A 17478-nucleotide genomic window follows, 5' to 3' on the forward strand; every position below is an offset into this window, starting at 1 on the left:
TGAGGAAATGTTTTACCGTTCCTCGAGTTTCTCTACTGTGACCTTCTGGGACCTGACGCCAAATACGACCACCAGTTGGTATGGCCCATCCTCTGTAAAATCATTATGAACATAAAGTTGTTGCACATAAATCGGGGAGGCAGTAAGGGCAATGCCAACAGCTGAAGACCAAGATGTGTATTATTTGCTGAGGAAAATAGTGTATTGTGTTCATTACTCTCAGCACTAGTGAACCGTTCATGAACGTGGGTGTGTAAATGTTCTAACAAATTGGGGATTTGTTTAGTGTAAATGGTGACTACTGCAATAATGTCTGAATAAGTGTTTGCGTTGTTGGCCTGGCTTAAATCCGGCGTCTGTGCTACCGTTGCAGTCCCGGACCCGTCTTAAGGTGGTTGCCGCGTAACTTCTTTCCCCCTAATGTGCGCGACCAGGACTGCCTCACGCCAAGTATTATCCATAGATGTGTACGATACAGTATTGCAATTTTAGTTTATGTTGTATTGGATTATTGTGCTGGCCGTATTGCATGTCTATACGTTTTATATGTATTGTAGCTTTTCGCTTGAGATTGAAACCCACAGAAATACATCATCAGATACAAACTTGAGAAATATCCATTTTGGTAATAAATACCTACAAACTTGTCTTATGACTAGTGGTTGAAAAGTGTGTAATATTCGTGCGACATAGAACTCGTCGCTTTACGTCACAGTCTGTTAACCACCTCCGTAGAGAGTTTCTGTTTCAGGATAGGCAAACCCCCCCCCCCCCCCCCCCCCGCGCAAAATTTTCTGTTCTGGGGCCGGTTTCCAGTCCCGGGAGAAGACCGTAGGATGTAAAATAGCGCCAGCTGCACAGCGAAGAAGCCCATAGCAGGCGGTCATAGAGGGACAGCACCGGCACTATTTCATGTTTTGGAGCCAGCCGCAAGCGAATCGGAGCTTGTGGGCTGGCAGCCAATCAGGAGAAGCCGCTGGCACTGGTCCTGATTGGCTGCGGGTCCACAAGCTCCGATTGGCTTTTACCTGGCTTCAAGAGTCCTGGAGTGGGATTTCAACCTACAGATACAGCTGTTTGGCCAAGCAGCGCACAAGGATTCTACGGTAATGCCGGATAGCTACGGATATAGTACAGTATGGTGTTATGTATAGTCCAGGATGATAATTCTGTGCGACCATCCTCGGCGAGTGACCCAGATGGCTGCAGCCCAAACAGGCGCTGGAAAGTAACGAGGAAGGACTTCACGCACAACAGACCGGCACACGCATGTTTATTGTATACAGGGTAAGAAATTTTTTTAAAAAGAGCATCAGGCGGCTTTCGGGCAGGCCGACAAAACAATACGGGGCATACTTAACAATTAAAATGTCACATTAATAATTACATATTTTACAATTGAAATATATTATATATAAGGTTAAATTACAGAACTACTTACATTTTGTTTGTTCAAACCAGCATTGGGGGTAATATGTGTAGAATTTACAGCTTCATGAATCTGGGGATCAAAGCCGGCGTGTTACTTATCAAATGTGTGGGCGGTGCTTCCTGTGAGAGTCCTCAGGGGCGGGGCGAAGCTCAGTGTCCACCAGGGAGGGTGGGACTTAGCGGGGCTTTGAGGCATCGATCACAACATGGCTGATCAGGGCTACCATCAGAAATTGTGAGGACAGGACTGACAAAATAGGCTGGACACCTTCTGAAACCCCTGGCGGGAGATCGACCTTTTTCAAAGGGAAAAGTGAACTTTGTTTATGACACATTATAGTTAACAGACTTCAGTCTCCGGCCCCCTTTCTGCCTGGGCCCAGGACTAAAGAACCGGCAGCCCCCCACCCCAATGGTGGCCCCATGGGATTAATATTCAAGTTGGGATGTTGTTATGGGCAACCAATCAGATTTGATCTATTATATTTTAGAAGGTGCTAAATAAATAAGTAGGTTCTGATTGGTTGCCACTAGCCACATCCCATCTCCCCACCTTTCCCAAAAAAGTGCATTTCCTTCAAAACAACTTCTGCTCTCCGTTGAGACACCACAGCAGAGCTGTGCATCGCTATATAAACACTGATCTGTTATCTCATATTCCAAGACTCTTCAGCTCAACGGGGCTGCAAATGGGGTTGGTGAGTCAGCAGCGATTGTAGAAACTCTTTATACATTGAGTGGAGATTCTTCCTAGTTCAGCAACCCCCTTGGTCTTTCTTGGGTCCCCTTTGACAGCAGGAGCCCAGCAGTTAGTGCCTCCAATGTCTCTGGGAGTTACACCTGTGCATCTTAGTCAACCTCCTGCTCTGTACAACATGTATATATACAGGATACTGCACCACTGAACATACAAATATACGTCCATCTTTCTGCTACGGGTAAAACAGATCACTCTGGAGCTTCATAAAGACCATGTCTAATGACTGAATGGGAAGTAGCTGGATGCCACGGTGGCTAAAGTAAGAAAAGTGGGCCGATTTTCATTCAACTTTAATCTTCATTGACCATTGATTTTGCAGTACAGATTCTCCATGAGGCCCTTCCGGGTTACTTAAAGACCATACCACATATACAGCTAGCGAATTTCAGGTCAAACAAGAGCATGGCCCAAGATGGTATGGTGAAACCCAGCTTGGTTAGCTCTGCCACTCATGTGGGGTCCAAAGTTGACTCGTGATTCGTTCATCGGGGACTAAACTCGTGAGAGAATCGCTATATCATTTTCCCAATTGTGTAGATCGCTGTAAGAGACGACTTGTAAACTGACACCAACAGAACGCACAGGCGACTTCTCTCAGCTGTAAGTTCTACGATGTGCAGCCACCACGCTAGAAATATAGATTCTCATTCCTGACGTTGGGGCATACAAGAATGGTGGGTCTACAGGCCCTGCCACCAGGAGGCGGTTTCCAACCTACGCGACATAATGTGCGCCAGAACTGAACCAGCTCCCAGGTTTCAGAGCAAGAAAATGGCTTCCCGCCGGTGAATCCGGCGATGCGCAGTGAGGTGAGCGCTACAGCTGAAGCATTTCCCACACTCGGGGCAGTTGAAGGGCTTTTCTCCCGTGTGGACCCTGCTGTGTATAGTGAGGTGCGTTTTCCGCCTGAAGCTCTTGCCACACTCGGAGCAGGAAAATGGCTTCTCGTCCGTGTGGATCTTCTGGTGCCTGACGCGGTTGGAGTTGTTGGAGAAATACTTGCCACACACGTTGCAAACATACGGCTTCCTGACCGTATGGGCGTTCTGATGCTTGAGGCAATCGGCGTTGCTGGCGAATCGCTTCCCGCACTCAATGCAGGAGAACTGCTTGGTCCCGGTGTGAGTCTTCAGGTGGACGCTGAGGTAGGTGCTATTGCTGAAGCACATGCCGCAGTCTGGGCAGGAGTAGAGTTTCTTCCCGCTGTGAGTCCCCTGGTGCAGAACCAGCATGGTGTCGGAGGAGAAGCACTCTCCGCACTCGGAACATATGATGGAGTGCGGCTCTTCCTGACCATCGTCGTCCCCTTTGTGGTGTTCGATGCGGTTAATGACATAGTTCTGATTGTCCGAGCAGTCGTTCATCCGGCCTGCGGCGTCGGCTGTCTGGCGAGGAGAGGGATAGTCCACCTGATCTGTGGGTGTATAAATGTCAGTGTCCGAGAAGTCTCCTTCCTCGCTAGAGATAGATTCCTCCTTAATGTGAGCCAGGAACTGCATTGGATTTGCAGGCGAGTCAACCTCATTGTCTGTGAAGTCTTCTTCTTCATCAGAGACGGATTCCTCCTTAACATCAGCGGAGGCGTATTGTGCGTTGTCAGTCTGTGTATAGATGTCAGTGACTGCGAGATCAACTTCTTCGCACGAGACGGATCGGTCATCGCTAGGACCAGAAGAGAACTCTACATGGCCCATCGGCGCATCGGTATCCGTCTCTGTGAGGTCTACTTCCCCGAGAGACACTGAATCCTCTTTACGGTTTGTAGTTTCCGATAATTCTGTTTATAAAAAGAAAGAAAGAAAATGATTTATGATAAGTCTCATGCAATATGTAGACATTTTATCCTAATAAGTGACACAGATAAAGAATATATGAGCAAGGTTGCGGTCCAGCGTATATTAGATAGATATATTAGAAGTGATGCAAATATAGATTCAGTCTCTAATTTTTGTCTGTTTTTGCACCAAATACAGATTACAAATACAGCCTGAATAAACATGCTGAGGGTGTGATAATAGTTTTATCATTATTTGCTTTATTTTGTATACAATGTAATCTTTAGACGTGTGGTTGGTCATTGCTTCATAATCCTTGGACAATATTGTTCACCTTGTGTCTTCAATCTATATAACTTACAGTATATTATACATTGTATTTAGATGTTATTGCCAACACTCCAAATTGAGGCAACAGCGCCCTCTACTGTTTTTTTACCATTCATTTATATTTAGAAATTTGAACTGGAAATAGCTTAGTCAGGAGTTTTCCAGCCTGTATAAGCTGCAATCTGTCATTGTTAAGTGGCCTCATGTCTGGAAGAAAACACCGACTGCAGAAGTACCAGGATGATCTAAACATAACTCCGCCTCTAGGTGCAGAGGGCGGGGCTTCTGAGTGATGTGATTGCCGTGTTGAACATCTGCTGAATTGATCAATAACCATAGCTAAAGTAGAGAATATATTCATAATTATAGATTTCAGTTATTTGTTGAAGTACTTTTCTGGGAACCCGCCCACCTGAACTGAAAAATGTAACTGCCAATAGTGTATCTCTGCGCCATATACAACAATTGGGGCGGTTACCTTTTTTTGTTGTTCTTTAAAGCGGCAATCATTTACAAGGCTTGGTTTTGCATTGTACATGATGGCTGCTTTAAAAAAAAAAGGTTCCAAAAACACAAGAGTAACCGCCAAGGAGAGAACTGCTAATTTTTGTAGCGCCAAAGCAGCCAGACAGCCATGGTTACCTAATTTGGCTCCACCACATTCTACACACGTCGCACTTCCCAGCTGCGCAGGTGTCTGTAACAGAGGAGAAACAAAGCAACCTCAGTGCGGGCAATGCAGAGTCATATAAACGGATATATACCCCATCATCACCACCCACAGCAACACGTTCACACACAATCATACAACTAGCCACATCTATACACCGGATATATTCCTAGGTGTCTATCGCCCTCTGCTTGATAAGTGTTGGGTTATCACGTGACCTACTGTATATAATTAAACAAATGCATTATATTCCCTACTATTACCCAGTGATGTGAGGGGCCGGTGATTCCCCATCATCACGTCCTTGTACAGACCCCTGTGTTCCTCTATATACTCCCCCTCTTCCATGGAGAGATAGACAGTGACATCCTCACACCTTATAGGAACCTGACACACACAATGATACAGTCATCACCCAGACACATCCCCCGGTGTTACTGTATAACATCCCATTCCCAGCAGTCACCTCTCCGGTCGCATCCCCCAGTGTTACTGTATAATGTCCCATTCCCAGCAGTCACCTCTCCAGTCACATCCCCCGGTGTTACTGTATAACATCCCATTCCCAGCAGTCACCCCTCCGGTCACATCCCCCGGTGTTACTGTATAACGTCCCATTCCCAGCAGTCACCTCTCCGGTCACATCCCCCGGTGTTACTGTATAACATCCCATTCCCAGCAGTCACCTCTCTGGTCACATCCCCCGGTGTTACTGTATTACGCCCCATTCCCAGCAGTCACCTCTCCGGTCACATCCCCCGGTGTTACTGTATAACGTCCCATTCCCAGCAGTCACCTCTCCGGTCACATCCCCCGGTGTTACTGTATAACGTCCCATTCCCAGCAGTCACCCCTCTTGTCCCATTCCCCCAGTGTTACTGTATAACGTCCCATTCCCAGCAGTCACCTCTCCGGTCACATCCCCCGGTGTTACTGTATAACGCCCCATTCCCAGCAGTCACCTTCCTGTCACATCCCCCGGTGTTACTGTATTACGCCCCATTTCCAGCAGTCACCTCTCCGGTCACATCCCCCCGGTGTTACTGTATAACGTCCCATTCCCAGCAGTCACATCCCCCGGTGTTACTGTATAACGTCCCATTCCCAGCAGTCACCTCTCTGGTCACATCCCCCGGTGTTACTGTATAACGTCCCATTCCCAGCAGTCACCTCTCCGGTCACATCCCCCGGTGTTACTGTATAACATCCCATTCCCAGCAGTCACCTCTCCAGTCACATCCCCGTGTTACTGTATAACATCCCATTCCCAGCCATCACCTCTCCGGTCACATCCCCCGTGTTACTGTATAACGTCCCATTCCCAGCAGTCACCTCTCCGGTCACATCCCCCGGTGTTACTGTATAACGCCCCATTCCCAGCAGTCACCTCTCCGGTCACATCCCCCGGTGTTACTGTATTACGCCCCATTCCCAGCAGTCACCTCTCTGGTCACATCCCCCGGTGTTACTGTATAACGTCCCATTCCCAGCAGTCACCTCTCCGGTCACATCCCCCGGTGTTACTGTATAACGTCCCATTCCCAGCAGTCACCTCTCCGGTCACATCCCCCGGTGTTACTGTATAACGTCCCATTCCCAGCAGTCACATCCCCCGGTGTTACTGTATAACGTCCCATTCCCAGCAGTCACCTCTCTGGTCACATCCCCCGGTGTTACTGTATAACGTCCCATTCCCAGCAGTCACCTCTCCGGTCACATCCCCCGGTGTTACTGTATAACATCCCATTCCCAGCAGTCACCTCTCCAGTCACATCCCCGTGTTACTGTATAACATCCCATTCCCAGCCATCACCTCTCCGGTCACATCCCCCGTGTTACTGTATAACGTCCCATTCCCAGCAGTCACCTCTCCGGTCACATCCCCCGGTGTTACTGTATAACGCCCCATTCCCAGCAGTCACATCCCCCGGTGTTACTGTATAACGTCCCATTCCCAGCAGTCACCTCTCCGGTCGCATCCCCCTTTGTTACTGTATAACGTCCCATTACCAGCAGTCACCTCTCCGGTCGCATCCCCCGGTGTTACTGTATAACGTCCCATTCCCAGCAGTCACCTCTCCGGTCCCATCCCCCGGTGTTACTGTATAACGGCCCATTCCCAGCAGTCACCTCTCCGGACACATCCCCCGATGTTACTGTATAACGTCCCATTCCCAGCAGTCACCTCTCCGGTCACATCCCCCGGTGTTACTGTATAACGTCCCATTCCCAGCAGTCACCTCTCCGGTCACATCCCCCGGTGTTACTGTATAACGTCCCATTCCCAGCAGTCACCTCTCCGGTCACATCCCCCGGTGTTACTGTATAACGTCCCATTCCCAGCAGTCACATCCCCCGGTGTTACTGTATAACGTCCCATTCCCAGCAGTCACCTCTCTGGTCACATCCCCCGGTGTTACTGTATAACGTCCCATTCCCAGCAGTCACCTCTCCGGTCACATCCCCCGGTGTTACTGTATAACATCCCATTCCCAGCAGTCACCTCTCCAGTCACATCCCCGTGTTACTGTATAACATCCCATTCCCAGCCATCACCTCTCCGGTCACATCCCCCGTGTTACTGTATAACGTCCCATTCCCAGCAGTCACCTCTCCGGTCACATCCCCCGGTGTTACTGTATAACGCCCCATTCCCAGCAGTCACATCCCCCGGTGTTACTGTATAACGTCCCATTCCCAGCAGTCACCTCTCCGGTCGCATCCCCCTTTGTTACTGTATAACGTCCCATTCCCAGCAGTCACCTCTCCGGTCGCATCCCCCGGTGTTACTGTATAACGTCCCATTCCCAGCAGTCACCTCTCCGGTCACATCCCCCGATGTTACTGTATAACATCCCATTCCCAGCAGTCACCTCTCCGGTCACATCCCCCGGTGTTACTGTATAACATCCCATTCCCAGCAGTCACCTCTCCGGTCACATCCCCCGGTGTTACTGTATAACGTCCCATTCCCAGCAGTCACCTCTCCGGTCACATCCCCCTGTGTTACTGTATAACGTCCCATTCCCAGCAGTCACCTCTCCGGTCACATCCCCCGGTGTTACTGTATAACGTCCCATTCCCAGCAGTCACCTCTCCGGTCACATCCCCCGGTGTTACTGTATAACATCCCATTCCCAGCAGTCACCTCTCCGGTCACATCCCCGTGTTACTGTATAACATCCCATTCCCAGCCATCACCTCTCCGGTCACATCCCCCGGTGTTACTGTATAACGTCCCATTCCCAGCAGTCACCTCTCCGGTCGCATCCCCCTTTGTTACTGTATAACGTCCCATTCCCAGCAGTCACCTCTCCGGTCGCATCCCCCGGTGTTACTGTATAACGTCCTATTCCCAGCAGTCACCTCTCCGGTCCCATCCCCCGGTGTTACTGTATAACGGCCTATTCCCAGCAGTCACCTCTCCGGACACATCCCCCGATGTTACTGTATAACGTCCCATTCCCAGCAGTCACCTCTCCGGTCACATCCCCCGGTGTTACTGTATAACGTCCCATTCCCAGCAGTCACCTCTCCGGTCACATCCCCCGGTGTTACTGTATAACGTCCCATTCCCAGCAGTCACCTCTCCGGTCACATCCCCCTGTGTTACTGTATAACGTCCCATTCCCAGCAGTCACCTCTCCGGTCACATCCCCCGGTGTTACTCTAGAACGCCCCATTCCCAGCAGTCACCTCTCCGGTCACATCCCCCGGTGTTACTGTATAACGTCCCATTCCCAGCAGTCACCTCTCCGGTCACATCCCCCGGTGTTACTGTATAACGTCCCATTCCCAGCAGTCACCTCTCCGGTCACATCCCCCGGTGTTACTGTATAACGCCCCATTCCCAGCAGTCACATCCCCCGGTGTTACTGTATAACGTCCCATTCCCAGCAGTCACCTCTCCGGTCGCATCCCCCTTTGTTACTGTATAACGTCCCATTCCCAGCAGTCACCTCTCCGGTCGCATCCCCCGGTGTTACTGTATAACGTCCCATTCCCAGCAGTCACCTCTCCGGTCACATCCCCCGGTGTTACTGTATAACATCCCATTCCCAGCAGTCACCTCTCCGGTCACATCCCCCGGTGTTACTGTATAACATCCCATTCCCAGCAGTCACCTCTCCGGTCACATCCCCCGGTGTTACTGTATAACGTCCCATTCCCAGCAGTCACCTCTCCGGTCACATCCCCCTGTGTTACTGTATAACGTCCCATTCCCAGCAGTCACCTCTCCGGTCACATCCCCCGGTGTTACTGTATAACGTCCCATTCCCAGCAGTCACCTCTCCGGTCACATCCCCCGGTGTTACTGTATAACATCCCATTCCCAGCAGTCACCTCTCCGGTCACATCCCCGTGTTACTGTATAACATCCCATTCCCAGCCATCACCTCTCCGGTCACATCCCCCGGTGTTACTGTATAACGTCCCATTCCCAGCAGTCACCTCTCCGGTCGCATCCCCCTTTGTTACTGTATAACGTCCCATTCCCAGCAGTCACCTCTCCGGTCGCATCCCCCGGTGTTACTGTATAACGTCCTATTCCCAGCAGTCACCTCTCCGGTCCCATCCCCCGGTGTTACTGTATAACGGCCTATTCCCAGCAGTCACCTCTCCGGACACATCCCCCGATGTTACTGTATAACGTCCCATTCCCAGCAGTCACCTCTCCGGTCACATCCCCCGGTGTTACTGTATAACGTCCCATTCCCAGCAGTCACCTCTCCGATCACATCCCCCGGTGTTACTGTATAACGTCCCATTCCCAGCAGTCACCTCTCCGGTCACATCCCCCTGTGTTACTGTATAACGTCCCATTCCCAGCAGTCACCTCTCCGGTCACATCCCCCGGTGTTACTCTAGAACGCCCCATTCCCAGCAGTCACCTCTCCGGTCACATCCCCCGGTGTTACTGTATAACATCCCATTCCCAGCAGTCACCTCTCCGGTCACATCCCCCGGTGTTACTGTATAGTGTCCCATTCCCAGCAGTCACCTCTCCGGTCACATCCCCCGGTGTTACTGTATAACGTCCCATTCCCAGCAGTCACCTCTCCGGTCACATCCCCCGGTGTTACTGTATAACGTCCCATTCCCAGCAGTCACCTCTCCGGTCACATCCCCCGGTGTTACTGTATAACTTCCCATTCCCAGCAGTCACCTCTCCGGTCACATCCCCCGGTGTTACTGTATAACGTCCCATTCCCAGCAGTCACCTCTCCGGTCACATCCCCCCTGTGTTACTGTATAACGTCCCATTCCCAGCAGTCACCTCTCCGGTCACATCCCCCGGTGTTACTCTAGAACGCCCCATTCCCAGCAGTCACCTCTCTGGTCACATCCCCCGGTGTTACTGTATAACTTCCCATTCCCAGCAGTCACCTCTCTGGTCACATCCCCCGGTGTTACTGTGTAATGTCCCATTCCCAGCAGTCACCTCTCCGGTCACATCCCCCGGTGTTACTGTATAACGTCCCATTCCCAGCAGTCACCTCTCCGGTCACATCCCCCGGTGTTACTGTATAACTTCCCATTCCCAGCAGTCACCTCTCCGGTCACATCCCACGGTGTTACTGTATAACGTCCCATTCCCAGCAGTCACCTCTCTGGTCACATCCCCCGGTGTTACTGTGTAACGTCCCATTCCCAGCAGTCACCTCTCTGGTCACATCCCCCGGTGTTACTGTATAACGTCCCATTCCCAGCAGTCACCTCTCCGGTCACATCCCCCGGTGTTACTGTATAACTTCCCATTCCCAGCAGTCACCTCTCCGGTCACATCCCCCGGTGTCACTGTATAACATCCCATTCCCAGCAGTCACCTCTCTGGTCACATCCCCCGGTGTTACTGTATAACGTCCCATTCCCAGCAGTCACCTCTCTGGTCACATCCCCCGGTGTTACTGTGTAATGTCCCATTCCCAGCAGTCACCTCTCTGGTCACATCCCCCGGTGTTACTGTATAACGTCCCATTCCCAGCAGTCACCTCTCCGGTCACATCCCCCGGTGTTACTGTATAACTTCCCATTCCCAGCAGTCACCTCTCCGGTCACATCCCCGGTGTTACTGTATAACGTCCCATTCCCAGCAGTCACCTCTCCGGTCACATCCCCCGGTGTTACTGTATAACGTCCCATTCCCAGCAGTCACCTCTCCGGTCAGCAGCTGAATGATCTTGTTGGTGAGTTCCAGGATCTTCTGGTCATTGTGCCTCTCATGTATCAGTGAGTGAGGTGGAGGCACCGGGATGGGGCGCTGGGTCCTGCCCGGTCCTCCTGACACACGGCGACAGCTGCTGGTTATCACACGCTCCCCAGATTTAGTAGTAACGGTACAGTCCTGTTCCCGGATAAATATAAATAAAGATAAAGAATAAACATATGGAGATGGATAAGAGGAGCCACAATTACTAACCAGGATTAGAAGAAAGAATAATAAAACACTTGTACACTAAGGACCTCAGTCAGATCCATTCACAGGCCGGGGTACGTTCGCACGAGTTCGATGTTTGTTGTTTGTGCATGCCCCCATGGCAAAGAAACTTCACTGGGCGCACGCACCCAACCTTGCGGTCGGGTGGCAGGCCTGCCCATTAGCATATGGAAACGCTCAGCACTGGGCATTCTCATGATAATGAGCCGAAGACGCGGGCACAAGCAGATAACCGGAGGTCAGCTTACCGCCCACTTCCCTCAGAATGTGCACGCAGATCCAAGGTTGGTCAGAGATCTGCGTGCACGTTCCACAACATTTGATGGTCGGCGACCACCATTCGCAAGGGGGGGGGGGGGACTACCAATTTTTTCCGATACCTGCTGTTCTGTTCTCTGTTCCCACCAGCAATCGCACCCCCCCATAGGTTACTATGGGGTATACGATGATGCAACAAAATCTTTTAATAGCTATAAACACCACTGGGACCCCTTATAACACACATAAGGGCCCTCACCTCCCCAATCAGTACGCAGATGATCTCCAGTGTGAGGTTGAATATGCGCTCAGTCATGTGACCACCCCGGTCCTTGTCCATCCTCATTGCATAGAAGGGTGTCACGCTGACATATCCAATATGGCCATCTACCTTCAATAGGAACAAACCTAGGTTGGAGTTATATGCAATAATTCAGACCAGTTATAATCAGTGTAATAAACAGTAAATACATCTCTCATTACCCTCGTTCCAGGATGAGATCACAAACGCGGAGAGTACAGTGGACAATCTTCCCCGGCGCGGAGCACTGAGAAAACGACGAATAAACTTGTTATCTAAAGAAACCCAAATCACATGCAATGCTTGTGTATAATGTGTATTATATATGACTGACAGGGATATAACCAGCTCCCATGTGTATAATGTGTATTATATGTGTCTGACAGGGATATAACCAGCCCCCATGTGTATAATGTGTATTATATGTGACTGACAGGGATATAACCAGCTCCCATGTGTATAATGTGTATTATATGTGACTGACAGGGATATAACCAGCTCCCATGTGTATAATGTGTATTATATGTGACTGACAGGGATATAACCAGCTCCCATGTGTATAATATGTGACTGACAGGGATATAACTATCCCCCATGTGTATAATGTGTATTATATGTGACTGACAGGGATATAACCAGCTCCCATGTGTATAATGTGTATTATATGTGACTGACAGGGATATAACTATCCCCCATGTGTATGATGTGTATTATATGTGACTGACAGGGATATAACCAGCTCCCATGTGTATAATGTGTATTATATGTGACTGACAGGGATATAACCAGCTCCCATGTGTATAATGTGTATTATATGTGACTGACAGGGATATAACCAGCTCCCATGTGTATAATGTGTATTATATGTGACTGACAGGGATATAACCAGCTCCCATGTGTATAATGTGTATTATATGTGACTGACAGGGATATAACCGGATCGCATGTGTATAATGTGTATTATATGTGACTGACAGGGATATAACCGGCCCCCATGTGTATAATGTGTATTATATGTGACTGACAGGGATATAACCGGCCCCCATGTGTATAATGTGTATTATATGTGACTGACAGGGATGTAACCAGCCCCCATGTGTATAATGTGTATTATATGTGACTGACAGGGATATAACCGGCCCCCATGTGTATAATGTGTATTATATGTGTCTGACAGGGATATAACCAGCTCCCATGTGTATAATGTGTATTATATGTGACTGACAGGGATGTAACCAGCCCCCATGTGTATAATGTGTATTATTTGTGACTGACAGGGATATAATCAGCCCCCATGTGTATAATGTGTATTATATGTGACTGACAGGGATGTAACCAGCCCCCATGTGTATATTGTGTATTATATGTGACTGACAGGGATGTAACCAGCCCCCATGTGTATTATATGTGACTGACAGGGATGTAACCAGCCCCCATGTGTATTATATGTGACTGACAGGGATATAACCGGCCCCCATGTGTGTAATGTATATTATATGTGACTGACAGGGATGTAACCAGCCTCCATGTGTATAATGTGTATTATATGTGACTGACAGGGATGTAACCAGCTCCCATGTGTATATTGTGTATTATATGTGACTGACAGGGATATAACCGGCTCCCATGTGTATGATGTGTATTATATGTGACTGACAGGGATATAACCGGCTCCCATGTGTATGATGTGTATTATATGTGACTGACAGGGATATAACCAGCTCCCATGTGTATAATGTGTATTATATGTGACTGACAGGGATATAACCAGCTCCCATGTGTATAATGTGTATTATATGTGACTGACAGGGATATAACCAGCTCCCATGTGTATAATGTGTATTATATGTGACTGACAGGGATATAACCAGCTCCCATGTGTATAATGTGTATTATATGTGACTGACAGGGATATAACCGGATCGCATGTGTATAATGTGTATTATATGTGACTGACAGGGATATAACCGGCCCCCATGTGTATAATGTGTATTATATGTGACTGACAGGGATATAACCGGCCCCCATGTGTATAATGTGTATTATATGTGACTGACAGGGATGTAACCAGCCCCCATGTGTATAATGTGTATTATATGTGACTGACAGGGATATAACCGGCCCCCATGTGTATAATGTGTATTATATGTGTCTGACAGGGATATAACCAGCTCCCATGTGTATAATGTGTATTATATGTGACTGACAGGGATGTAACCAGCCCCCATGTGTATAATGTGTATTATTTGTGACTGACAGGGATATAATCAGCCCCCATGTGTATAATGTGTATTATATGTGTCTGACAGGGATGTAACCAGCCCCCATGTGTATATTGTGTATTATATGTGACTGACAGGGATGTAACCAGCCCCCATGTGTATTATATGTGACTGACAGGGATGTAACCAGCCCCCATGTGTATTATATGTGACTGACAGGGATATAACCGGCCCCCATGTGTGTAATGTATATTATATGTGACTGACAGGGATGTAACCAGCCTCCATGTGTATAATGTGTATTATATGTGACTGACAGGGATGTAACCAGCTCCCATGTGTATATTGTGTATTATATGTGACTGACAGGGATATAACCGGCTCCCATGTGTATAATGTGTATTATATGTGACTGACAGGGATATAACCGGCTCCCATGTGTATAATGTGTATAATATGTGACTGACAGGGATATAACCAGCCCCCATGTGTATAATGTGTATTATATGTGACTGACAGGGATATAACCAGCCCCCATGTGTATAATGTGTATTATATGTGACTGACAGGGATATAACCAGCTCCCATGTGTATAATGTGTATTATATGTGACTGACAGGGATATAACCAGCCCCTATGTGTATAATGTGTATTATATGTGACTGACAGGGATATAACCAGCCCCCATGTGTGTAATGTGTATTATATGTGACTGACAGGGATGTAACCAGCCCCCATGTGTATAATGTGTATTATATGTGACTGACAGGGATATAACCAGCCCCCATGTGTGTAATGTGTATTATATGTGACTGACAGGGATGTAACCGGCCCCCATGTGTATAATGTGTAATATATGTGAGTGACAGGGATATAACCAGCTCCCATGTGTGTAATGTGTATTATATGTGAGTGACAGGGATATAACCAGCCCCCATGTGTATAATGTGTATTATATGTGACTGACAGGGATATAACCAGCTCCCATGTGTATAATGTGTATTATATGTGACTGACAGGGATGTAACCGGCCCCCATGTGTATAATGTGTATTATATGTGACTGACAGGGATATAACCGGCTCCCATGTGTATAATGTGTATTATATGTGACTGACAGGGATATAACCGGCCCCCATGTGTATAATGTGTATTATATGTGACTGACAGGGATATAACCAGCCCCCATGTGTGTAATGTGTATTATATGTGAGTGACAGGGATATAACCATCTCCCATGTGTATAATGTGTATTATATGTGACTGACAGGGATATAACCAGCTCCCATGTGTATAATGTGTATTATATGTGACTGACAGGGATGTAACCGGCCCCCATGTGTATAATGTGTATTATATGTGACTGACAGGGATATAACCGGCTCCCATGTGTATAATGTGTATTATATGTGACTGACAGGGATATAACCGGCCCCCATGTGTATAATGTGTATTATATGTGACTGACAGGGATATAACCAGCCCCCATGTGTGTAATGTGTATTATATGTGAGTGACAGGGATATAACCAACCCCCATGTGTGTAATGTGTATAACATGTGTATGATTAGGGCATTAGTTTAGTAAATGCTGGTAATAACGCAGAGACTGGAATATAACTATTATCAGCCTGTGTGAGGAGCATAAAGCCTTAATAACAAGGTAATACAGGTAAATAACAATATATATAGCACAGTTACCTGCTGTGGGTGAGAATGAAGCAGCTTCGGCTCTATGGACCATATCTCTAACATGAAGAGAGGACGTCCAATAATATTAAGGGAGAGAAATATACTTCCGGCTTGCTAAAGTTTCACTTCCCGGGCTGCGTTCCACCTCATTTCCTGGTTGTGCGGTCCACCTGTCTTAATGCAAATGCGTTCCAACTGACTTCCGGATTGTGCGTTCCAACACTTGATTCTGTGCTGTTTTAACGAGTTTTGATTTATCGGACCTGGGTTATTCCATCCTGATGCAGGAGCTCTTTGCGCCCCCTCGAGGTCAAGGACGGTGATAGTCTACTAATTTCTTTATTAGTGCAATACTGCCCCCTTGTGGATACATCTGGTTTCGCTGGTTAAAAAAAATAGGATATTCATAAAATGTAATTATTTGGAACAACAGAATCCTCCATCGTCTGGCAAAATGTTATTTTGTGCAGCATATATATCGCCTGAAGAAGGGGAATAAAAGTACCCGAAAGCTTGCACAAACTGGTGTCCGCGTGAAAAATTCTTGCTGATGAACCCGCTGGGTGCCGCCTATTGGAATTGTCTATTATTGTGGTCTGGCTGGGCACCGCGGTAGCTGAGTTGCCCTTCAGGGATCAGGAGGGTGCTGGCTCAAAAGTGACTGTATATATACATATATATATTCACCAGTTTGTTTGAACCATTTATTAACCAATTAAACACATATGTATTACACCAGTGTCTGTTAACACATTTGACCGCTATTTGGAATATAATTCCCTGATTGCTTGCTGTACTATCCTAGCGGCCTATATTGGTCATGCCCGCAGATTTTCAAGCAGTACAAATGGAGCTGTGCTGACCGCGTGAAGCTGTGTTGCATTAGCCGGGCATAATAACAATCCCGAGTTGTACTGCTTGGAAATTCACGGGCTTGAACAATATATGTTCCTTTACTGGAATAATAAGCACGTGGACAATAGATATTATAATAATCTTTACACCACAGTATAGCCCCACAGTTTCATGGCCATTGTACCATAATACAGAATGCACACGACGGACAGCTCTATTTTATTTTCACTGTATTACACATTATTGCACCTTTTCACTGTGTTTAACAATATTTCGCAGATCTTAAATTGGTAATTAATAAAAGTTAAGTTTGAATAATTTTCCTTGGGACACTATATTGATACTCAGAAACCTAATGACTGCTGATTAAAGCTACAATCTATCAGCTTTGATTGCCCCTTGTAGGGATTATTTTTCTTCTCTTTTCTTGTTGTACAACTACACTAACTCCTGGGCAGCACCTCCCTGTCCATACAAACATGAATTAATGGTATCACAATATTACAGGGATTTACTGATATTTAGATCTTGACTGTGCGGATTAATATTTGTCTCCGTATACACATCACACACAGTGGAGGCGAGTCGGAGGAAACCTGACCATAGCGGTGGGCGAGCAGCGGCGGCGGAGGGCCTGCAGGACAAAGACTCGAAAGATGCTGATATCATCATCTCGCGAGCGTCAGGCTGATGAGGCAGGTGCAGCGGGGGATGGTGGACGCGGTACTGGCCACTGGGGAGAGGATG

At 47.8% G+C, this 17478-nt stretch overlaps 2 protein-coding genes across 4 annotated transcripts in view; one reads left to right on the top strand and one right to left on the bottom strand.

Annotated features, from left to right (window-relative positions):
• The window catches only part of LOC146007418 (uncharacterized), a 61774-nt gene that overhangs the window by 10731 nt on the left and 33565 nt on the right, over positions 1–17478 (top strand). Inside the window, exons 9-11 of the mRNA XM_083145768.1 lie at positions 2511–2606; positions 2954–3895; positions 17307–17412. Of these exons, the coding sequence (XP_083001894.1) occupies positions 2511–2606; positions 2954–3895; positions 17307–17412 (1144 nt within the window). The remainder of the gene's footprint in view (positions 1–2510; positions 2607–2953; positions 3896–17306; positions 17413–17478) is intronic.
• LOC146009971 (uncharacterized) lies at positions 1257–16053 on the bottom strand. Of its 3 annotated transcripts, none has more exons than XM_083150668.1 (6): positions 15886–16053; positions 12147–12211; positions 11923–12071; positions 11124–11312; positions 4939–4993; positions 1257–3968 (listed from the first exon to the last, which is right to left on the bottom strand). In XM_083150668.1, the coding sequence occupies exons 3-6, from the start codon at positions 12007–12009 to the stop codon at positions 2950–2952; spliced, it is 1350 nt and encodes a 449-aa protein (XP_083006794.1). In that variant the 5' UTR covers positions 12010–12071; positions 12147–12211; positions 15886–16053; the 3' UTR covers positions 1257–2949. The 3 variants fall into 3 exon arrangements, with proteins under 3 accessions (XP_083006794.1, XP_083006793.1, XP_083006792.1); XM_083150667.1 differs by having other exon boundaries at positions 11923–12050; positions 15886–16052; XM_083150666.1 differs by having other exon boundaries at positions 11923–12054; positions 15886–16050.

This window comes from Crinia signifera, chromosome 6 (genome assembly GCF_055691185.1).
Source record: "Crinia signifera chromosome 6, ASM5569118v1, whole genome shotgun sequence".
NCBI classification, from domain to species: Eukaryota; Metazoa; Chordata; class Amphibia; order Anura; family Myobatrachidae; genus Crinia; species Crinia signifera.

Bases quoted from the DNA above. Each gene is read 5' to 3' on its own strand.
- LOC146009971 (XM_083150668.1), bottom strand. From the start codon at position 12,009: ATGAGGATGGACAAGGACCGGGGTGGTCACATGACTGAGCGCATATTC. The intron at 11,313-11,922 runs GTGAGGGCCCTT...ATCCGGGAACAG, and splicing joins TCTGCGTACTGATTGGGGAG to GACTGTACCGTTACTACTAA. The intron at 3,969-4,938 runs GTAACCATGGCT...TTTTATAAACAG, and splicing joins ATGTGGTGGAGCCAAATTAG to AATTATCGGAAACTACAAAC.